This window comes from Chelonoidis abingdonii, chromosome 22 (genome assembly GCF_003597395.2).
Source record: "Chelonoidis abingdonii isolate Lonesome George chromosome 22, CheloAbing_2.0, whole genome shotgun sequence".
Classification (NCBI taxonomy): Eukaryota; Metazoa; Chordata; order Testudines; family Testudinidae; genus Chelonoidis; species Chelonoidis abingdonii.
In genome coordinates this window covers 6,273,287-6,298,161 of record NC_133790.1, presented here as the reverse complement: position 1 = coordinate 6,298,161, position 24,875 = coordinate 6,273,287, and the positions used below count along the sequence as shown (strand labels likewise).

Sequence of the window (24,875 nt, the reverse complement as noted above, 5' to 3'; positions counted from 1 at the left end):
GAGATAAGTTTGATTCCTTTAGCTTTCCTTCTGCTGCTGAATAAATATTAGCTCTTTCCTTCCCCCATGGTCTTTAAGTATCACATCATCTGTATCACTCTCCTCAACCCAGCTTTTTTCTTATTTTTTTATCACTGACATTTTTCATTTTCAGGCTTTACAGTTCCATAGCACAAAACGTTTTACTCCAAGAATCACTTCATACTAAAAGGAGCCTAGCTAAGCAGACGTGCATTTGGTGGAACAGTGTACCATGCAAACACACCTGTTTCTTTTAAGTGGCATTTATTGATTTAATAACAAGCTTTAACCCATAAATGCCACTGACATTCACACAAGGCATGACATTAAAGCATGAGTCTATGCAGAGATCAGAATTCAGCTGCAGACAATGTGTGCAGATTAATTCCACAAAGCAGTCCAAGGTGTGGGGGGTCAAAAGGATTACACAAGTGTAAGCCTTATAAAATTAGGGCATGATTAACCCACCTCACTTTACAGACTCCAAGCTTCAGCAGAAGTCTTGAAGAATCCTCTTAGACTGTCCCCCTCCCCCGCCCCAAGCCAAGCCTGATTTTGGAATAGCAGTAGGTGAGCTCTGAAAGGTATTAAGGGAATGTGTCTACTGTTCTTTATGGGAATAAATCTGAAATAGTTTCACTGAAGGAAAATAAATCCCCCCCCCCCCATTTTGCTCTAGTTGTTCTCTAGTCAAATGAAATAAAATCTTCACAAAGTTAACTTCTAATGAAAAAGTCAAACTCACCCTCTCCTTGGAAATATTATTCAACAAATGTTCAAACAGTGCCTAGTACCAAAGAATTTTAATATTTAGTTTACAGTTTCAAAATACTTCCTTTCAGTTCCAAAAACGCAGGCCTCTGCTCTCTTAAGATGAAGGAGACTCTGTTAGTTGTAACAGTTTTAGAACTGAATATTATTTCCAGGTGATGGGGTCAATCTATTTATTCCATCCAACAGAAGGTAGGAGTGGTAGTACCTTGCCCCACGGTCATCTACTTGCACAACGAAAGCACTGAGGAGGGGTAGAAGAGACTGAAATTCTAGCTGTACTGAAATCAACAGGACAGGATTTCACCCTGGGAATTTCCATCCATCTAGGCATTTTTACCCCACTTGCATGCAGAAAGGAAGCTCTGTTTTGCTGCTATGAACAGTAAAGTGCAGAGTGCCACACACTTATAAAGGAATCTCAGAAGTTGGAGATGAAAAAGATTGACTCCCTGTTGATTGCAGCTAACCAATTCCCCTTTTCTTTTTCCCTGCTATGAGAACACTGGGATAGCACTACAGTGATCTGAGCCAAAAGAGGTCTTTGCAATACAGGATAAATCTAGTCCAGGGTCAGCTGGGTAATCATGAATTAGAGTGGATTTATTTGACAAGGCCCTGGCACTTATTAGCACAGTTGTTGAGGTGATGAGCTTATCAGGGTCATTATACACCCCAGGCTCCATTTTCAGAAGATGCAATAACTGAATAACCCCATGATCCATATGTCCATGAAAGAGCATGAAGTGTGAATCTTCATAGAATATCAGGGTTGGAAGGGACCTCAGGAGGTCATCTAGTCCAACCCCCTGCTCAAAGCAAAACCAATCCCCAGATTTTTGCCCCAGATCCCTAAATGGCCCCTTCAAGGATTGAATTTACAACCCTGGGTTTAGCAGGCCAATGCTCAAACCACTGAGCTATCTCTCCCCCCATAAAAGGTCATTGAGTCCATCCCCCTACCTTCACTAGCAGGACCAAATACTGATTTTTCCCCAGATCCCTAAGTGGCCCCTCAAGGGCTGAACTCACAACCCTGGGTTTAGCAGGCCAGTGCTCAAACCACTGTTAAACTATAGCACCATCAAGCAGAGCAGTGAGGCCATTTGTATCCTAATCCTGGGGAGGAACAGAGCCATCACACTTGTGATGAGAGATACCCAGTGAGGGTAAACAGCTAAAGGAAGTCATAAATAATTGAGCATGGAAGATGAAAAACATAGCAACCAAACTGGAGCCTATGAAACACAGCTGCCTAACAGTGTAGGTACCATATCCTAAAGCCAATCAATCATAAACGTTTTCCCAGTGTCTATACTGCCTGCAGTTTAAACTCTCACCTGGAGTAAATGAAGTTTTTGATGCAGCAGGGAATCTTCATCCAGACTCTTATTGTTAATAAAAAGTTCATTAACTGTACATTTTCTTGCAAGACATTCCTCAGTTCCTCTCTTTTCTGGGGAAGTATGAGAACAAGTCTCCAGTATTAACTGGTTTTAAACCGAACTGCCAGTATATAAATCCTTGCTTCCACGTGTATCCCTTCTGCTGGCATTTTATTTTTTAATCCATTCACTGCATTGGGAGCCACTTTAGAAATGTTGCTAGAGTGGAAATTCATTGCTGGACTTTTATCATCACCTGACGAATTAGGGCTGTCAAGTGATTAAAAAACTAACCGTGATTAAAAAAATTAATCTCGATTAATTGTGCTACTAAACAATAGAAAACCATTTAAATATTTTTTACTTTCAAATATTTTTATTTCAATTATAACACAGAATACAAAGTGTACAGTGCTCACTTTTATATTACAAATATTGCACTGTGAAAAACAAGATAGTATTTTTCAATTCACCTAATAAGAGTACTGTAGTGCAATCCCTTTATCATGAAAGTTGGGCTTACAAATGTAAAATTATGTACAAAAAACTGCATTCAAAAATAAAACAAAGTTAACATTTTAGAGCCTAGAAAGTCGACTCAGTCCTACTTCTTGTTCAGCCAACTGCTCAGACAAACAAATTTGTTTATCTTTGCAGGAGATTATGCTGCCCACTTCTTGTTTACAATGTCATCTGAAAGTGAGAACTGGAATTCATATGGCACTGTTATAGCCGGCACTGCAAGATATTTACATGCCAGATGCGCTAAAGATTCATGTGTCCCTTCATGCTTCAAGCACCATTCCAGAGGACATGTGTCCATGCTAATGACGGGTTCTGCTAGATAACAATCCAAAGCAGTGCGGACTGACGCATGTTCATTTTCATCATCTGAGTCAGATGCCAGCAGCAGGTTGATTTTCCTTTTTCGTGGTTCGAGTTCTGTAGTTTCTGCATCAGTGTTTTGAGCTTTTAAGACTTCTGAAAGCATGTGCCACACATTGTCCCTCTCAGATTTTGGAAGGAACTTCAGATTCTTAAATCTTGGTTCAAGTGCTGTAGCTATCTTTAGAAATTCCACATTAGTATCGTCTTTGCATTTCATCAAATCTGCAGTGAAAGTGTTCTTAAAATAAAAATGTGCTGAGTCATCACCTGAGACTGCTATAACATGAAATATATGGCAGAATGTGGGTAAAACAGCAGGAAACATACAATTCTCCCCAAAGGAGTTCAGTCAAAAATTTAATTAACACATCACTTTTTTAAAGAGCGTCATCAGCATGGAAGTATGTTCTCTGGAATGGTGGCCAAAACAAGAAGGGGCATATGAACGTTTAGCATATCTGACATGTAAATACCTTGCGATGATGGCTACAAAAATGCCATGTGAATGCCTGTTCTCATTTCAGGTGACATTGTAAATAAGAAGCGGACAGCATTATCTCCTGTAAATGTAAACAAACTTGTTTGTCTTCACAGTTGGCTGAACAAGAAGTAGGGCTGAGTGTACTTGTAGGCTCTAAAGTTTTATATTGTTTTGTTTTTGAATGCAGTTATGTAACAAAAACATCTACATTTGTAAGTTGCACTTTTATGATAAAGAGATTGCACTGCAGTACTTGTATGAGGTGAATTGACAAATTCTATTTATCATTTTTACAGTGCAAATATTTGTAATAAAAAATATAAAGTGAGCACTGTACACTTTGTATACTGTGTGATTGAAAAATATATTTGAAAATGTAGAAAACATTGAAAAATATTTAATACATTTCAGTTGGTGTTGTTTAACAGTGCAATTAAAACTGTGATTAATTTTTTGGAGTTAATCATGTGAGACTTAACTGCACTTAATCAACAGTTCTAATGATGATAATACCACTTTACTTTTTCAGAGCATGGTAATTTATTAATCCCCACATAGCCCTTATGAAGTAGGCAAATATACATGATTATCATAATTTTAGATGCAGAAACTGATGCACTGAGAAGTTAAGTAACTTGCCAAAATCCACACAGAGAGCTGAGGCAGAGCCAGAATTTGACCTCATGAGTCTGACCCCCACCACTGCATTCAATCCACGAGACTAGACCACCACTGCAAGAAGCATGTTTTAAAGGTACATACATACCTTTACTTTCCCAAACCAGAACAGGAAGAATTCCACATTCAGTTACTACACGGTTAATAAAATCTGGTCCAGTTAAAATAAAAGAAATATCTAGATCCACTAAGTATCAGACAGAACATTGTATATTCTATTGTTTAACAATTTACTACATGTCTATTGCCATGGCCTCTAGGCACACCATAGACATTAAAAACAAAATATGTCCCAATATTGTCCCTGCGATGGCAGGAATAGTACTAACCTTTCAGCCTCACAAGACAGGGAACAATTCTTAGTCTTAGTCTCAGGTCAAGCAAATCCTTGGAGAAAATGACAAACCGTACATCATGGGGTCAGCAAGTTTACATAAGACCGGCCTACTGGATCAGACCAAAGGTCCATCTAGCCCAGTATCCCATCTTCCAACAGTGGCCAGTGCCAGGTGCCCCAGAGGGAATGAGCAGAAGAGGTAAGTTTGAACTAGGCATAGCTCCAGCATGTGTAGTTACTTACACAGTATTCCAGGAGTACAAGATACTCTATAGACAAGGTCTCTGCCCATACTGCATCTGCAGTTTAAACAAGCAGCAGTTTCGCATCTGGGGATCTTCCATTGAGAACACCTTGTATCCACGCCTCAAGCATCGCAGCTACAGCGGTAGTGCTTAGGGAGAGGTGCAATCTGGGTAGTCAAGTCCAGATCCAAATAGGGTTTTTGATATTGCCTCCAGAATGCCCTTATTTCCAGCTATACTTAGTATTGTTCAGATGGCCAAATTCTGCCCTTAGGTGCACTGCACACAATATATCTAAGGGCAAAGTTCTTGGTTTGAAACTATTACAGGATATTATCAGCCTAAGATTCAAGGCCCTGCTGATGTTAATAGCTTAGTAAGAGTCTGGGTGAAGAGAAACAGGGGAAATGAAAGGTGCTTCATTGTAGAGAATGTGCTCTCTGGAATAAGATGCTAAACAAAGAGACCCATCGTGTTGTTTGTTCAGGTAAGTTAAACATGATGCACCATTGTCCAAAACACTACCCCAAAGAACTGATTAAAATGTTCTCACAGAACATTAGACTGGATAACAACTTATTCAAATTAATATCCTTATTAGACTTAGGCAGTGTTACCTAGTAGATAGAGCCCTAGATGGGGACTAAGCATCTGGGTTCTATTTACAGCTCTGCCACAGGCCTTGGGCAAGTCATGTCACCTCTCTGTGCCTCAGTTTCTCCATCTGTAAAATGAGGATAATGATATTGACCTTCTTTGTAAAGCATCTTGAGAGCTACTGCTGAAAAGCTCTGTATAAGAGCAAGGAATTATTATATTATGCTTAGAAATGGAGAAAAGGCCCAGCTCCTAGTTAACTAAGTAACTTCTACAAAATTTCCAGAAAGAAGAGGTAGCACTTCGATGCAAATTTCTAATATAAAAACTGTCATAAAATTGACTCAGTTCTGATCTCCTGCTACTAACGAAAGCAAAGACTGTTACCCCATCTGTAAAATGCAGGTAATGTTGCAGAACTTCTTTATAAAGTGCTTTGAGCTCTAAAGACAAGAAGTGCTATGAAAGAGCTCGGTATTATTATGCTAGTGCTTCTTTCGGACCTATTTCAAAACAGTAGAGTTTTAGAAAGTACACAAGTGAAATCAAATGCAGGAATCTCATCTAACTTCCCTGTTTTGCTACTTCAGAGCTACTTAAACTGCTTAGGAGTCAAGTAGAAACAAACTTGTTCAGGGGTCTGGTGACTGCCCAAATCTGCCTCTTCACCAGAGGAAGTGAAGACAGTGCAGTGCAAGCTACTCTTAACTGTCATTAACAGGATGCAAGGGGAAGCTTCTCCCTTGCCCAGAAAATCCAGGGCTTTACAGATAACCAGCACTCTGAACTACTCTTAGAAACAATCAGGAGCCAGTCTAATAGCAAAGATTAAGCTGACTGTAGCATAAAATAAAGTTTCAAGAGCACTTGGGACTAGAATGAATCGTACGAATTGAGCCTGGAGATGACAAAAGCATGAACTATAGTAAGGTCTGGATAGGAAGTAGCCTTCAGAGCATATGAAGATGAAAATAAGTATTACAAGCCACCAGTCTGACCTGCAAATCCTGAAATAATTAACTTTGTAATAGTTAGGGCTACTGAAATCTCAATTGTCCCAAGATGAAGGAAACTCTCACACAAACAGTGGTAATATGTATCTTTAAATACATTTTAAAACTCTTAATACAAAATGATGTTATTTACCCTCACTGTCAAAGAACAGAAAATTTGTATTTTCAATCTCCAACTAATTTAGGATTTTAAAATTCAGTCACTGAGGTTTAGGATACATGGATTGTCTCACATTCTAGATCGTTACAGATATACTCGCTCTTTAACATGAACTTTAGGAGAAACTTCCTCTATGTGGTAAGCAGCATTGTTGCCTAATAAGGGAACTAAAAAAAGTATCATATATCCTACATGCATCCGACAAAGTGGGTATTCACCCACAAAAGCTCATGCTCCAAAACGTCTGGTAGTCTATAAAGTGCCACAGGATTCTTTGCTGCTTTTACATATATCTTTGTTTATTGGTTATTTCTTCCCTCTTCACCCCGCTCATTTTCAGTAGTGCCTTTAGTAAAGAATAATTTATCTTCCCCGTTGCTGTTGGTGGCAGTAATCCATCAGTCAGCTTAGAAACTAAACATGAGCCAAGTGACCAGTTCCAGGCAGATAATGTTACAGAACAGTTCATAGTAGGAAAAATGTCATTTCCAGGAGATACAGGAAGTTACTGTTTGGGGACTGGAGTTTCCAGTAGTTATAGTTCCCTAATTCATAGTGTAATAGAATTTAAGGCCAGAAGGGACCATTAGATGATGTCTGACCTCTACCACAGTCTTGAATTTCACCTAGATAACCCTGTATTAAGCCTACTGACTTCAGTTAAGACTAAAGCATTCCAAATCCTTAAGAGGTTAAACTGTTTAGTGTACCACAGGCAGAAAACAGGAGACACCAAGGTGGCACCGTTGCCTTAGGCCCCTGCAATAGGAGAGAAAACTGATTAGGTAAAATATGCCCAGATGATCCTAACAGTCAATTCATGCTCCAGAGGAAGACAAGCAACTGCCAACATCTATGTCTGACCTGGGGGGAAAATTTCTTCCAGAATCAAAATCTGGCAGTCAGTTTAAGACAGAGACTATTTAGGGGCTGTCACAGATTCACAGGGTCAGTGCTATGCCCCAGCCTTTGAACAGTTGCCTAGGAGTACCCCTTGGGGGAGGGGATGGGGAAGGCTGGTCACACCCTCTGAGCAAGACTCACCAGGCAGGCATCTACAGAAAAGGACAAGATTTGTTGTACCCACCTCAGGGAAAGGCCCACCACATCTTTATCTGTGGAGAATGTGTTTCTTTCAAGGAATGTAAAACACACCCTGGATACATGTTGCCAATTATGCATAAAAAATAAAAATCTTTCAAGACTGCTGCAGGTAACTAGCTGAAGCCTAAGTTTTGATTATAGGGATTGTCAATGCAGAGTTGCCAGTGTTGTAAGTGTACTGAGAGCAATGCAGGCAATCCTGTTCTCCCCATGGGTCATGAAGCAAAGGTGATGGGGAGGACTTCATGGTCTGAAAGGACACCCAGGACTAGCCCAAGCCCCTGTGCACACAAGCTGTAGGAAAGTACATCTTTTAGAAAGATATCTAATTTTAAAAAGCACCCTAGTGATGGTGATAAGATATTCCATTGTTTAATTATCCTCACTGCTAGGACATAGCCTTGAAATAAGACAAACTTCAACTCCCAGCCAGTGGGCCTGGTTGTCTGTCTGTCTGTCAACACACGTGAAAAGCTGCCATTACATATCTTGCATGTGTCAGTATCTACAGTACTTAGTCACCTCTTAACCTTCTCTTTGGTAAACTGCATAAATTGAGCTCCTTAAGCCTCACATCCTAAGACTCGTTTTCCAGCTCTTGGATAACATTTGTTATCCTCCTTGGAACTTTTTCCACTATTTCTACATTCTTGCAGTCTTCTTGTAGCAGTCTTACCAGTGCTGTCACAGGCCTTCAAGAAAGTCCATATATACATCAACATAACTGCCTTTATCAGAGTTGTAATTTTGTCCAAAGAGACAAAATGGATTTATTTTCTACTCCCCTATTCAATGCAAGTAGAAAATAAGTTGTAAATATTACAAGGTTAAAATACATATGGTATGATAGGAACTTCACCCTCCATTCTGGCTAGATGACCCAACTTTACTGGAGGAAATATCAGGCAAATGGTTCCCATCTGTGATGTAGTAAGGCTGTGTCTGATAGGAGCAAGAAGTCTCCATTCCTGGTTCCCATGTGCTCTAGTAAGAGACAAGCTCAAGTCTGAGTAACACTCAACAGGGACATGTAATTTAAGACTATATTTTAACTGTCTTAGCTAGTTAGTGCTCACCATACTACTCCAGTATTAGCACTGTATCCCATTAGATGGGCATAATAGGGAGAAGAGATGAGCCTCAGTAGATGCAGAGACTTACCATGACGGGCACGGCCTAAGAACCATGCCTTGCTGCAAGTTCTTATACAAAATTCATCAGGAAAAAAAAAACCTGTCACTGCTGCTTCTTATTCCCCTTCATATGGAGAAGGTATCTGGTACTAAAGGGATTTTTAACCTATCTGTAAGGCAGAACAAGAGCCAATGGCTAGAAGGGGAGGAGGGACAGCTCAGTGGTTTGAGCATTGGCCTGCTAAACCCAGGCTTGTGAGTTCAATCCTTGAGGGGGCCATTTAGGGTACTGGGGTAAAAATCTGTCTGGGGATTGGTCCTGCTTTGAGCAGGGGGTTGGACTAGATGACCTTCTGAGGTCCCTTCCAACCCTGATATTCTATGACCCTAGACTCTCTGAAGTTACAATCAGACAAATTAAAGTTAACATTTTTTGCCTTATTGTGAACAGCTAGGATGATTAGCTATTGGAACAAGCCATCAAGGAAGTGGTGGATTCTCAACCTGTTGGAGTCTTCAAATCAAGATTAGAGGACTTTCTCAAAGATATGCTTTGCTCAAATGCAAGTTATTGGGTTCATGGATCCTTTCAGTCATATCTGCTGAGTCCAGTCCCCTGCTATCACAGCCAACCCCACTCATATCCCTTTCAGATTGGAGTAACAATGAAGTTCTTCAGTCTCACTCTTGTATAACACAGGGTAATGATCTAATGGTTCCTTCTGTCCTTAACATCTATGAATCTAACATTCACTTGTTCTGTAATTACACAACCAGATAACCACAGACTTATAGGAGCTAAGAGTTCTTCCTGACAAAGCTGTTTGAAAGAAGGCTGGTGGTACTGGACAAACTAGTTTATTCTACTTTTAAAATCCTACTCTGCAAGGTCTTTCAGAAAAAATGTGTGGTATTTTCCCCATTAGCATTCTTCTCTGGGAACTTCATCACCAGGAATTTACTATCATTTAAAGCTTTAGGCTTTAACTATAAACCTCCACTACCTCTCAGATTATACTGCTACTAAATGGAAATACACTGTACTAGTAAAGCCTACTGAAGATATGAGGCCAAGTTTTGGGTTGCAAAGGTGAAACTGGGGGCAGAGTATCAAAGTTTGAGGAGAAAGCAAAATAGCACAGTTCAAGGCTGCAGGAAGATCTTGCAGCACATTCTTTCCCCATTCCAGTGGAAGGCGAACAAAACTGTCTAGGAGTTGTGTTGCAGTTATCCTGATCTATGGAAGACATTAAAAACACAGGCATCTTAAACATTTATAGTGGCAAATTTAGAACTTAAGATTTACTTTTATACTATACTGGATCTACAGGAGTGTGTCTAGCAAGTTAGTCTGACAGCACAACTCTCCCATCTCGCTTTTAATTGGGAGGCACTCAAGTTTTACATGTAAGCATGATGGATCTATAGCAAGACCTTCCCTTTAGAAACATACTACAGGTGTGTGAAGTTCAGACATAATTCCAAGCTGAGTTTGTGGGTTTCCAGACCAATTTATTGATCTAATTTAGTCAAATCTTCCGATAACGCTGGTGTGTATTGTGCTGATAAATAGACACTGAGAAGATTTAACAATTTCTTCATTTAATAAGTGAATTATTATTTTCACTACATGGTATTGTACACTGTCATCTGTTCAAAAAAAGATTAACAGTTTTGTTTTTAAAAACGAGAGACTTAGATTTGTATAAACCGGTGAACAGAAATAACTCCTGTGCTTGGCTGGTTAGCAAGTTATTTTCTACGCTTCTTTGCAGAAGCAAGTCTTTAGGCCAGAAATGGACAAATTCTCAGGCAGATCTAGAACCATTTCCACACGTTACTGCTTTCTGGAACTGGCTGCCCCAGGACAGCTGCAACTGTAAGAAGGTTCACTCAGTAGAATATATTGAAATTGTACAAAACGTCTTTACCTTTACCATTAATAGCACAAACAGCACAGCATTACAGCTTGCTACTGAAAGTCAAAACTTCCTTTTATCTCCAAGAGAAAGGCATGAATGTAAAGTCCTGCCAATTCATCTTGATGTGTTGTGTAGATACAGCTTTTCAAACAGAAACTTTGGCTTCAGGAAAGAGACACAAACATTTAAAATAATGGCTTTAATTTTCATTTAAAGCATATGGGAGGGGAAGTGTGCTTTAATTAAATATACATCATACCAGAGATGCTGGTCAGGTTGAGGGTTATTTCTTATGTTGACAGCAATAAAACTAATGTGTACATGACAAGACATTAAAAGAAAAGCAATCCCTTTAAAACAAATTTTTAAAATAAAAAAAGTTCACAGTGGTTTGTATAAACAGTATGTAACTTCAGACAGTAACAAATTTCTAATCTCACAGCACACTAGTGCCCTCTTTAGTTCCTAAAGAAGAAAACAAGCATTTACACTACTCATTGTACAGATTCAAAAAAGTCAGTTGTACAATTACCCATAATGACAGGATAAGATGCTGTGGAGTGTACAGCTGTAACACGGACATAAGGGAAGTTTTAAAAACTCTTCTTGGGAAGGGAGAAAAGTCTTTCATTTGCTGTTACAACCAGCAAATGCCATTCATTAAATCAAAATGAAAAACCACAAACACGTTATCTATTTTGAGCAAGCCGAACAGTACACGTTACAGTTTTAAAAATGGAGGTTATATACTATAATACAAGTCCCAACTAGGCAGTACCAAATTTACTATTTCTTCGCTTGTTTTGTGATCATACCCCTTGGTGGCGTTACAGGTCTGCTAGCATTAGGCTTCTTTTTCTCTGCAGGTTTCAAAATCTGAAAAGACAATTCAGCCATTTACTGCGGTGCTTTAGCCAGCAAATAACTAACCAATCTGCTAATTTGCTTGTAAAAAACATCACACATGATGAGTAAAGTCAGCCAGGAGCTTTGCATGCTCAATGCTAGGAGTAGTGTGCTCCCTGCCCACCTAACAGTTATGCTAGTACTAGACCAGACGATCTAGAATCACGTGACAGTAAGAGTCAGGAAACAGACGAGACTTCAGTTGGAATATCTAATTCAAGGTGAGAAATGTGCTCCACTTTATGCCAATATGGACAGAACCTAAATCCTTTCTGAGAAGAGAAAGGGTGACTGAACTGAATGTAGCCTTTCCAGCCACCTTTCACTTTTGTAAAGAATCTATTTGTAGTGAGAATTATTTCTATAATAGTGGGTTTTGTGTGTGTTTTTTTTTTTTTTAATAAAAAAGCAAATTCATTAAAGGGCAAAATCTTAAGATACTGTACCTGAAAAGAGCACATCAGAGTTTCATCCACACTCATCATGGCACCAGCATTGTCAAATTCTCCACAGTAATTTGGGGCAGAAAACAGAGTTACCAATTGCCTTTTTGCAAAGAACTCATACCCATCTTCAACCACCTTTAATAGAAAATTAGCTCTATTAGAGTAGAACAATTTCTTACCACAGTCATGTAATTATTTCTCAGATGACATGCATCTAAGTTAGCCCACACACAGCTGCGAGATGGTATGACTGTCTAGCACAGACAACTGTGGAAGAGCCATTTAAGCCTAGACAACAGAAGTTTTAAACTAAGTAGATCAAAACAGAATTAGGAATGGATACTGGGCCCACTCCTGGGGTGTGATCTATTAGCAATGAAATTATGGGACTCTGCTGAGGCACTAGGATCCCACTGGGAGAACAGGGCCATGGATTGTACTTGTAAAATTAAAATACCTGATGAGCTCTACATATAAGATCCAAATCATGTTTATGAAGAAACTTTGCAACCACTTCAGCACCAAACGTGAAGGACACTCCTCTGTCATTTTCACCCCATCCTAAGACGTCTTTGTCAGGGTCAGACCATAATAGATCACAAAGAAGACCCTGATCTGGTACATCAGTGGGGCGCATAATTCGCCGAATCTGTTCCATTGACTGAAGGTCTGGCGACAGGCCTGTTATTAGTTTTAAGATGTATAAATGGTTAGTGTTTTACTCAAAGTATGTTCCACACATTAATAAACATTTTGACTCACCTATTAAGATACAAAAAGCCTTAAAGTCCATCCTGTTGATTTACTGGTGGCGATTAGTATCTATAAAGTTTTATGGTGATTCTTGATTTTTATCAAATTTTAAAAGCTTTCTGTAACAGGGTGGTCTGTCACCATCAAGAAGCAGTGGGGCGCAGGGCTAACCAACCCTATTCCATGACATGGCCTCATTAAGGAAAAAAAATTCAAAGGAGTGGCATGCAAATGACCACCAAGTGTTATACAGGTAACTCTTGAACATGACAAAGCCCAACTGTTGGGGGGCAGGGGAACAGGAGAAGAAGAGGTTGAAAAGGCTGGTGAGGAGAAGCCTGACTATTGAAATATAGCACAACCCAACAAGGAAGGCTAAAACTTCTTAACTATAGGGAAGGAACTGACCGGCCTACAAGCATGAACCGGAAGTCTCAAGTTGGACAGGTTGGGTCCGAAGGGCTAAGAGATACACTATTGTATAACAACTTAATAAATTTGACTCCAAGGAGGGGGACATTACTTTATGTACCCCAGGCTTTAAATGAGTTATTGGGAAAAAAAATCAGGAAGGGAACTGAGTGTAGGGTACTTTGAAGGGCCACACCATGCCACAGAGGTTTAAGTGACTTGTCTTCACAGCTTTACGATTTAGCAGAAACAGTGGCCTATTGTGCAGGTTCACATATTTAGGTATAAGGACGAGAAAGGTCACTTCCACATTTTACAGAACAATACTTCATTCTCACTGCTTAATATTTGTGAACACCTACAAAGTGTGCCTTTAAGACACAAACTGAAAGATATTTAAATAGCAGAACGAATACTGTACTTGTCAGATTGTTCAGGCATAGTAACATGAAATACTAAGATGGGGAGATATACTAAGTTACTGTAACACTAAGTAATAGTCATTATTTTTCACTGTAGTGTGAAGGTAAGCTATAATTGTTGCAAATTATAGACAGATACCAAGAGTTGCAATAGGCCACATGTCACTGCTGAAATACTTGGACTGTTTTACACATTAGACCCATTCAGTTATTCAAGTGGTATAAACAGCTGTAAAAAAACCTAGCCTAAGTACACTTCAAAAAGAGTAAGACTGACTTTTAGATGTTGACTAACCCCTTGGCATGTCCTGGGGGTCCCCTCAATGACCAGGAATTTATTGTCCTTTGTAGAATCTATATAGGACTCTGAGTCCATCTATTCAGCAAATTACATAGATTCTCTATTTGAAAGGAGAGTTGAGTGCAGATGAACTTCTATAGAACAGGAAAAGGAGACCGCCATATATCCCCAATGGTACTAAACTACTTGCTCAATTAAGTATTTCAATCCCTAAAAATAAGTGCTCTGGAACTTGCTGCATGACAACCTATTTAGGGTTGATTTACTTAACTTACCCTTCAATATCCAGCTCAGTCCATGAATTGAGCCTCCCATATTCCCCCCGGGAGAACAGGTGTTCCAGAATTTCAGCAACGAGGATTAAACCAACAGGGAGTCATTTTCCAACTATGCAAAATGCATAAACACAAACATGGAACTAGCACACCTAGAGGTAAGGGATTAGCAATCACTTGAGAAACCACTAGAGAAGCACTTCATACCTCCATGACAGCAGAATATTTTCTCATCCACAATGGCTGCAATTGGTAAACAGTTGAAACAGTCTGTAAATGTTTTCCACAGCTTAATATTATATCTTCTTTTACCTACAAAAGTTTTAGGGGGTAAAAACCCAATTAATATGGTCTCCGAATGAGAACTAGAAAGGATCCAACAACGTTACAATACTTAACTTTGCCACCATGTAGAAATGAAGCCCACACACACACACACAGCTCCTCGTAAACGCAATGCATTTCACTGCTGATGAAAAAAGGCTTTAAGGCGTCTCAGACTGCAGCGAATTCAGAAAAGCCAAGTGGCTCTTAAAGGTTTCTTTTGGAGCCATAGGAGTTTCCATGTGTAGAACAAGACTGACCTTTTACAGATTAGGGTCAGATTCTCTGGCTTGTTCCACTTCCATTGCATTGCTCATACCAGGCACAGAGCCAGTTCAACCAACTCCTACTCTCCACCCCTGTGCAGTCCCAGTATAGAGGCATTTTGGGAGTATGCTGCACTCTGGAAATACATAACTGAAAGACTGTCCCTTGGAAACCATTGTTGACTAGTGTTCAGAGCAGGCTTGAGACTAGTCTAAACTTGGCAGGGACTGTACCTGACCAAAAAAAACAATCAAGAGAATCAGACAGCTGCAACTGTCTCCATAACACCCCTCTACTCTACTGTACCCAGTTGAAGCTAAGCTTAGTAGAAAACCTGGACCTAAACTTTAAGCACATTAAAAAAACCAAAAAACAAAAAGTTGTGTTTATACAAGTTATCCTAAGCAGCACCATCGAGGTGCATGCTGTTTTATATAAAAACATCTAAGATTAATCAATGTTGTCCAAAGTGAGTATGTAGAAGATTTAAAAGTCTCATTAATTGATTCATCCAGAACATTCTTTGGATGAATCATTGAGAGGTAAAGTTGGAAGAGACCCTCACTCTCATATGAAGTCTATTGTATTTTGCATTAAAAGTATCTGGTAAGCAACTAGCAAAGCAAATGAGCCACAACACAAACAAATTTAGGGCAAGGTAACATGTTCTCCCCATATTTTCATTCAACCCTTTAAAAAAAGTGAAGTTATCCAGCCTGTTAGGTTTTTGTTTTGTTTTTTTAATTATACCTCAGAAGCCTTTTAAATGTAACTTTAAGTACATTAAAGTTATTATTAACCGAGCACTTGTTTAGAGACATTCTTAGCACAGACCAAATATACTCAGAGTTTATTTTGCTTGCTGACCCCCTAAAGTTGGGAACCTGTGCATGGAATTATGTTAATATTTACACTGTATACTTATATAGTCTTTGTCCTAAAAGAGCCTAATTAATATAAGAATCAACACTTTCTCCCAGTGGCAAGTGATAACAGTATACAGCAACACTGTATGTGGTTCAGAGTTTACCAAAAGCTACCCTCTACACCATGGTGAGATACTGGGTCCACAGCAACACTCGGAGAAAGGCCACCTATTGAATTAGCAATCTAATTTCATGAGGCACCTCGGTTTTCCATCCACACACACACTGTCCAAATTGCTCAGCATACAATATCAAATCAGATCATAGCACAAAATAACATAGGACAAGGTACTCCCATCATACTAACATTTTGGTATATAAACCTAAATTATCTTTTTCCGAGTTCAGAGGACACCAGTACGCCTCAATTGTATCAAAAGTAGGGGGTTCTTTTGACTTTAAGTGTTTTAATAATGAAGAATCTAAGTTATGAAGCCAGCTCTATGAACTGAGGCGAAACAAAAAACACTTTTCTGCACAATTTGTATCCTGCACAATTTGTATCCTTACTCTCCTCAGAGTATAAAGAGGGCTAAGGGATTTTAAAACTTAAGAGGTAATGGTTCTCCAAGCAAAGTTTATATTTTGAAATAGCATATCACTTTAAAAATCAAATGTGTATATTGTGGACAGCACAGATGAAAAAAAATTGTCTTTATGTGTGCTTTTAGTCCACACACAGCCAACAGTTAAGGTCACAAGACACTAACTAGGAAAGCTGCACTCATTTCATCAATTCCATTTGAAAAGGTTGGGTAATTACTGATCATGTTCTACTTGAAAAATGTTAAAGGACAAGCACATCACCATTTCTATCCTGCTTTCATATAGTTTCCACGAACATTCTTTCTAAGAGTATTGTTGCTGGTTGCCAAATTTACCACCAAGATCAAACTTGCCAGTTTGACAGATCTGACCAAGACATGAAAGATTTCACATTCCATTGCCAATCTATGAATATTTAAATCTTAAGTGTTTTCTTTTAATAAGCCAATAGTGAAGTGGAATCAAAACCTTTCCAATCAGATTTCCCATAAACAAGTCACTTGTCAGCAAGATTATTTTTACCAGGAGACAAGAATGCCAGTTACAATTTTAGTTTAGAAGTAAAACTGCAAGCCGAAGACAAGCCAATTTTAGTATTTATTATTCCATTAGGATGCACAAAGATAGCTTCAATTCTCCCCCTGCCTCCAAAATATATACAATATTTGAAATATATCAGATCCTTACTGTCTTCCAAAGATCACATCAAGGTCTTCCAACAAAGGGTAGAGATGAAACATCTCAATCCCGTAATCTGAATTGCCTCTGTCTCCTCTAAAGAGAGGGGCAGCAGAGGGTGGATAAAATCTGATGACTTTAAAAAAAGTGGACTTATTTGAATTAAATACAAGTTCATTTAAAAAAAAATTACCTCTGAATTTAATAATCTATTAAAATTAAATACAAAAAATATTAAGTATTTGCTGCCAAGTTTTAAAGAAAGTCAGACCACTAAAGTGGTGGAAGTCACTGACTAAGCAACTGGAACCAGATATCAATGAAGTGCTAAACCAGCTTTTAGACAGCAGTAGCCACTTCTGAAATGAAGGGAAAAATCTTTCTGGACCTGTAGTTTATTCTGCTAGTTGAGTTTTATGACTAGTTCATTTTAAGTTAAGAAACCAACTGGAAGTTGAAAAAGCTGGGAAGCTTGTTTTCGTCTACCAATCTATGAAAAAAATAGGTGCGATGATGAGATCTACTAGGTTGAATCTCAAAAAACATAGGATAGGATTGGACCCAGTATGTTTTAGCTCCACTACAATCCACAAAACTCCTACTGAACCCTGTAGATGCCTACATTCATTTCACTCCTATGTTTCTGCTGTAAGAGTTCCCCAGGAGCTTACTGTTTCTGTCTCTGGGAATGCCCACTACTGCCTCGTTCTAGGTGTCTGGAGTCCTAGTGCCTGTCAAATTCCCAAAGCGATTCCTGAACCAGGTAAAGACAGGTATTTGGCCACCTAAATCGTGTATATGGCCCAATCTGGTAGGCATGCTCAGAGGCTGTTTACAGGATTGGGACTCATTCAAAATCCAGATGGAGGAGAAAATCCAGCCAACAGAGGTGGCACCTATCTTGTAGGTTTTAGCTAAATAGTTAGTGCACTTGCCTGGGTTGTGGAAAACCCAGATTCAATTCCCCCATTCTCTGCCAGGAGATAGAGGATTTGAACAGGGATCTTCCACCTCTCAGGAGAATTCTTTAATCAGTGAGTTACGAGATATTCTGATGTGGGGCTCTCTCAGTCATGCTATTCCACTGTAGATAAACAACAAAAGTGTCTCCAGAGCATGGAGGGGGGAGAATTGAACCGGGGTTTCCCTCATCCCAAGCTAGTACTCTGGGCTAAATGTTATTAGGTGAGCAGCACCATCACTATATATGTTAAGTTATACCATTGCTTAAATATATTTTTTATAGATATAGCGTACCCTACTGGTTCATGAAAAGAAGCATCAAATTTAGTGTTGAGGCTATATTTAGTTACAAATGGTTACCAAAGAAAACCCAACCTTTTTAAGTTATTTTCCCAAAGGAAGTACAAATGCATATCATGCTGTATCACTATTCAGGTCCTCCTGAAAAGCAGAAATAAGGATCAGCTATTTCTAATATAAATAGTTTTGTAAAAAGTAAAATCTTGTATTTATCATATGGTAAGCAGGGCATAAGACAGGGGTCCCCAAGGTGGTGCCCGCGAGAGCCATAGCGGCCGCGGGGGGGGATCTAAATGCGCCTGCATCCTGCCCGGTGGTCGAGCATCCACCGAAATGCTGATGAATTTCGGTGGCAACACCTCTCGATGATGCTGCTTGCTGCTGACAAGTGGCATCATCAAGAGGCGTCGCCACTGAAATACAGCAGAAATTCGGCTGCATTTCGGCGGATGATTGACCACCGCCACGGTCCTTCGTCTGGCGCCCACCAGACGAAAAGGTTGGGGACCACCGGGTATAAGATAAAGGACCATTTATTCGCTAAAGGATTTACAATGTAATTACACACAAGTTTTATACTTCAGAGAAAAGGTAAATATTTTTGTGCTGCAATTTAGAATTTCTATCTAATAAGATTATATAGGCTTACAATTTGAACTTTAACAGTGTACAGCAGTGAGAGCTGTGACCAAATAGGAATAAAATTATACCAGTCATTCTACATAGTATTATCTATTTTGCTGATCAGACCATATTTAGATCATTGAGGGCACAAATTTCCAAGAGGCCACCTGAGCTATGCAAGAGAGAAGCTGTAAGTTAGTACACAGTTCAAATAAAACCAGACTGGGAGAGAATTTTTGTAAGCTAGCATAATTAAGTGCATAATAACCCTCCTTCTCCCATCCACCAAAAAATAAATGTTACTTACATTCATCATAAAATCCATAAATTCTATTAATGCTGGCACATTCATGGTTCCCTCTAAGGAGGAAAAAATTCTCAGGATATTTGATTTTGTAGGCCAATAAGAGACAAATTGTTTCTAAAGACTGTTTTCCTCTATCAACATAGTCACCAAGAAATAGATAGTTGCTTTCTGGTGGAAAACCTCCATATTCAAAGAGTCGAAGTAAGTCATAGTATTGTCCATGGATGTCACCTTAAAAACAAAAGCATTCATAAGCGGTGGTACATAAGCGAGACCTTCACTACAATCACTGATTGACTTGCTAGCCAAATAAGACTTGAGAAAAAGCTATATCTATTTCTGATATCTCACGTAAAGCTACATGCTGCCCACCATAGATGTCTGAAGAATCAAATGGTCTCATCTATTAGTATGAAAATTATGCACATTCAGCAGTATACAGAGTCGCTGAAGTTACATAACCCAGCAAGTTGTGCTGAATGACCAATGAACTGCTATTTAAGAATATCCATATATATATTTTTAATACCTCAACCCAAAAGTTAAAACTCTTTGTGCCCAATCCTATAGTCTTTACTCAGGTAAACTCCCATTTGACTCCACTGTGAGTTTTGCCTGAGAAAAGATTCTATGATCAAGACCCTTTATTTTGGTCTTAATGCCTCCCAATGGCATCCATCTGCAGCTTTTCATTTCAGAATGCTGCATATGTAAGTATTAGCAGATCCCTCCTAGATATAAATCTTAACACATCCATAAATGGCACTCAAGAAAGTAACAAGATTATTCAAATCCTAGTTGCAAAGTTGGCTTGGAAGTGAATGGTACTTTCACTTCTGGTCTAGCATTTTTTTTAAAAAAATAGAGCATGCCCAACAATCATATTATAAAGACTATTAGATTTTAAATCAGATGTGCAGTTATAAGAGATAGTGGACAAATTACTCTAAATTGAGGTAATCTTTAGTCTTAGAAAAGGATTTAATAAAAACCAACCTAATTCAAGACCTGTAGTTACATATTCTTACTGGAGTGGTTTCTATTTTGCCTTTCATCACAATATAAATTACTTAGATAGGCTGGGAATCTATGCCCCAAATACCTTGCCTAGAACTATTATGGGTCTCTGTTCTACCCCTAGATTCAATCAGGGCGGTGCTGAGGGCAGGGCTTTCTTCATACAAGGCCTTCTGTTCTGGGACTCCCTCGGACCCTCAACCCAGAAGTAGCCCATCCTTTTTTGGTAGTCTAGTTTCAGCAAGCTTATCTTTGTCATTGGGGTTTCTGCTCCTCATCCCCCACTTTTTTACTTCTGTATTTACTACTCTCTTCATTACTATTCTTGATATTAACCAGACATTGGTTTGTTCATACCCTTGTGCTATAGCGTTTTGTTCAGATCAGCTGATTACAATTGATGTTTTATATTCTACTGTATTTAGATTTAAGACACCTATCGAAAGGTATGTAAAACAAAATATTTCCAAGTTAATGCCTGTTCACTGAAAGCCAAATGTCAACTGACCAATACACAGTAAGTCACAATACTTACCACATATTTTAAGTGGGGCTTCAAGTTCTAGTAGAATAGGCTGACTGAGAAAGATTTCTCTGGATTTCAAGCACAGTCCTCTAATTTCATTCTCTTGAAGTTGGACGTTTTTACCTGGTTTTGAACCCCTCACTGTGGGACGAAGTTAAAAACTGGTTAAATGAATCAAATGACCTGCTAAGTGCCAACCTACCCCTAACCTCTAAGGCTGCTGCACAATCAGAGTGGCATTGTGACTAGGTTTATGGGATTGCAGCACCACTCTCAGATTTGGCCCAACTAGCCCTGTCGTTATGACAGAGAGGTGGCTGGCCAAACCTGAGTAGCACAATGCCCAGAACAAAGAGCCCAGCCCAGCGGGACTGAAGCCTTTGTAGTTGATGCTGCAGGGAAAGCTCTGCATCCCTCCAGTGCATCCTCCCCGTCTCCATTTTACGCATTCTGGCGACAATTTTGATGATCACTTTGAAAAACCTTACTTTCATTCTGAATGAGACTGATGGACCCAAGATTACAAAGAATTTAATTTAAAATTTGAGAGGGAATCTACTCTTTTAGACAGCAGATTTTCTAGACTTTCCATTTGAGCTTCTTGGCTACATGATTGATAGCCCAGACAAACTCTTAAAATCCTCTCTGTAACACAAAAAACAACAAAAAATACAATGTACCACTGTTTTTCCTAGCTTCCACCCTAACCCTTTTGGATTTGGGTTTCTCACAATCTTATTTCTTACCACCAGCTCCACATATCCCATCCTCAGTTCTTTTCCTGCTTTCCCCACGCCTCATCTTCCACCCCTTCTGTTACAAGCTTCCAGTAAACAACAATATTCTCCTCATCCCTTGCATCCCAACATTTCTACACTATCCCAACTGGCTCCCTCCCCAGTCTGTCAATAATATTTCAGTTATTGAAGGGTGTTGAGAGTTAAAAATAAAAGGTGTCCCTAACCTTTGCTAATTTAACAGTAAGAACCTCAGCTCAGTCCAATTCTGTTCTGAATAACTATGCTACCAGTTCAGCTTTCCCTTCAGTTTTACTGCCTCCCGGTGCTCTTTGAAAATAAACATTAAAATAACACCATGACAGTAAGATCGCTCCTGCTAAGGATATGCCCTGTGCAATAACAGAAGAGTGGAGACAATATTTGTCTCCTCCTTGCCCCGTTAGATAGAAAAAAGGATGTGTGTTGTAAATATCCCTCTTAGGCAAAGTGTTTTACCTCAACGGTTCACTCATTACAGGCCCATCCCTCCAGATCTCAAATGGCATTCCAGAGTGTCCTGGGGATTTAAATACCTTAAGTCCCAAGGCTGTGTCTTCGAAAGAGATGTTTACAAAAAAATCTTATCCACCATTCAAACCAGCTCCACAGTGTTGATAATGCTCAAGTGGTTCTAAATTTTTAAATCACTATTTTAGTCAGCAGGTTTAGCTAAAACATAAAGCCGCCATTAGAACTTGTCTATATTATTGCTTCCCTAGTTCAGCTGAATCAGTGAACACGGTTAGGATCAACCCCCAAACATAAATCAAGGCAAAGAGGTCTAACCTTCATGGATTAGTTTCTCAATGGGGACTAAACTTTTAAGCTCTAAATTTCAGTAAATTAAAAGCTACTATCAGTTGCTAGAATTGTATTAGAGGGAACTCAAAGAACTAACTTGTCCACTATAATTACAGCCCTGGACGGATATAAATTTATATCTGCGGACATAAATCCGTATCTGTGGAACCGCAGGGCTCTCCTGGGAACCGCAGCAGTGAAAGGAACAGAACGTGGGGTCACTGCTCCCAGAAGCCGGTGCCCCATGCCAGTAGCTCCTCCAGCACAACTGTACCGGCCCCAGCCCTGCCTCCATCCCTTCCACACTGCTGTCTGAGTGTCCTGTCCAGCAGCATGCGCACTGCACGAACACAAGAGTGTGACCAGAGACAGTTGCCGATGAGCCTAGTGCCTGCCCCAATGGGCTGGGTTGGGGGCGGTACAGCCACACTGGAGGAGCTGACAGTGTGGGGCGCTGGCTCCACGTTCTGCTCCTTTCGCTGCTGAAGTTCCATGATACCGATTTATAACCATGGATATAAATTTGTATCTGCGCAGAGAGTTTGCATAAAAGAGGGTCTTCATCTGGGCTGCAGCATGGCCATAGAGAAGTGGGTTTTTAGCAATGGACATCAAAAGACTAATTACAATTCTGAGTTGTGAAGAAGACTCTAGTAGTCTTCAAATGCTACTCTCCTGTGAGAGCATCTCTGATTACACACTAGATGTCACTGGTGCTTCTGAGCAATCAGAGAGGCACTTAGGAGTAATCTACCTCCATTACATAGAGAAGGAAGTAGCTAGGAGCTCTGATAGTCTGCAGAAAAATGCATCAGCTGGCAAATGGCCCAAGTTGTATATAAGGCAATCCTTACAAGAGACCGAGTTGCTGTCCTATAGCATCTGAGTCTTTAGTGAATAAGTGAAGCCTGTTGACGTTTGTCTTCAACAATGCAACACTGAGTATTGTAGCAGAAACTGGTGCCTGAAGCAACTAGAGGACGCACTTTGAGATGCAGTCTCCAACTGTATATAATAAGACATTAAATATTACCTCGTAGTCCAATATATTAAACAAAACATACTAGATCAGTGGTATCAACTACCCAGGCCACTTGAATGCCATGTGGGCCACAGATGCATCAGCTTATGCAGAGCGTAAAGTTCTTCTTTAAAAGTTTTTTGCCCTCAGTTGCAAGGAATCTTCCAAATATGAACCTAGTGAAAACTGATACAAATATTGTCTGAGACTGCAGACAGCCTGAGAGAGCGACTCAGACGTTAAACTCCTCTACTCCCTTTAACCTCACTGGAGCGTAAACTCTAAAGGCCAACAATGATATGAATATCAACTTTCTCATTGCTGACTACTGTAGTGCAGAAAATGGAGAACGGATGGGAGATAAGAAGTTGAGGTAGGAAAGGAAATGCAGACGGAAGAACAAGAGAAACAAAATGCAGAAACAGTCGAGGGCCTAAAGGTGAGCGTATTTTACTATTGGGTGATACTGTCTCACAAAGGGACCACACCAACAATAGTTTCATTAATACACAGAAGTACATACCTATAATCTTTGTGCAAGACTCCCACTCACATTGCTGGGCATTCTGCTGTGACTGAGGGGAGTATTCATCCCTAGATTTATACCATACACAACTATAGTTAAAAACTGAATTAAATCCTTTCCTCTGAATGAGCTTAACGCTGACCTGTTTTAGACCATGTACTTGTAGTGTGGCAGCAAATGTTCTATAATCATGGTTCAACTGAACTGCTCAAAGTGGCGGGTACACTTTTTGGCAAGAGTTAAGTGAAAAGTTCCTACTAACTATTGAAGTAAGATTACGTCTATCCTGCAGACTACTTGTGCAAATTAGACATTGCCTGAACATTTAGTGAGAAGTTGTAAATCAGTTTCAAACACCACCTTAAACAGGTGGGATAAGATTAACAAGTAAAGGATAACGCATGCCAATCTGTATCCATTTATATACATTTTAAACAGAAGAGCAAATAAGCATCCAAGTATAACAAGGTTATTATTTCATCAACAGTGACCTAGGAGGCAAAGAAAAAAATCTGCTTTGTTGAACCCCTCGTATTCACAAAAATAAGTTTTAAATTAATTTTTACTGAAGCTAAAACTGGAACTACTATCCAAGAACCAGAGTATAACAACACAAAGTTTAACAATTAAATTTGACAGTGCTTAGTCTTTAGGTGTTATGTTTTCATATTGGAAAACAAGTAGCACAAGTCAAGAATTTTAAAAAAAGGTTTAGATTTTAGTCTAGTCAAGGTGCCTATACCAGAAAAGAATACCCATATTATAGCAGCCAGCAAGCATAATATGGATACTCACTTTTCTATATAGACACATATAGCCTGTTTAACTCTTAATGGACTAAAACATACCATTCTTTGACCCTAGCGCCCCCACCCGACTTGTAAATTTTATAGTGAAGTTCAGTTTCAGAACTTTAAAAAACTAAGTTGCCCAATTCCTTTCCGGAACACCTTTTAAAGTATGTTACTTGTGATTCTGCAGCCTTGTCTATCCTAGAAAAATTAGCATCTGTGTGACATCA

At 39.4% G+C, this 24,875-nt stretch overlaps 1 protein-coding gene across 1 annotated transcript in view; it reads right to left on the bottom strand.

Moving 5' to 3' along the window:
* Window positions 1–10,398: 10,398 nt before the first annotated feature.
* The window catches only part of PPP1CC (protein phosphatase 1 catalytic subunit gamma), a 29,045-nt gene continuing 14,568 nt past the window's right edge, over window positions 10,399–24,875 (bottom strand). Inside the window, exons 2-7 of the mRNA XM_032800560.2 lie at window positions 20,737–20,868; window positions 19,185–19,415; window positions 14,457–14,561; window positions 12,545–12,768; window positions 12,088–12,222; window positions 10,399–11,611 (exon numbers count right to left, since the gene is read on the bottom strand). Of these exons, the coding sequence (XP_032656451.1) occupies window positions 11,522–11,611; window positions 12,088–12,222; window positions 12,545–12,768; window positions 14,457–14,561; window positions 19,185–19,415; window positions 20,737–20,868 (917 nt within the window). The 3' untranslated portion in view covers window positions 10,399–11,521. The remainder of the gene's footprint in view (window positions 11,612–12,087; window positions 12,223–12,544; window positions 12,769–14,456; window positions 14,562–19,184; window positions 19,416–20,736; window positions 20,869–24,875) is intronic.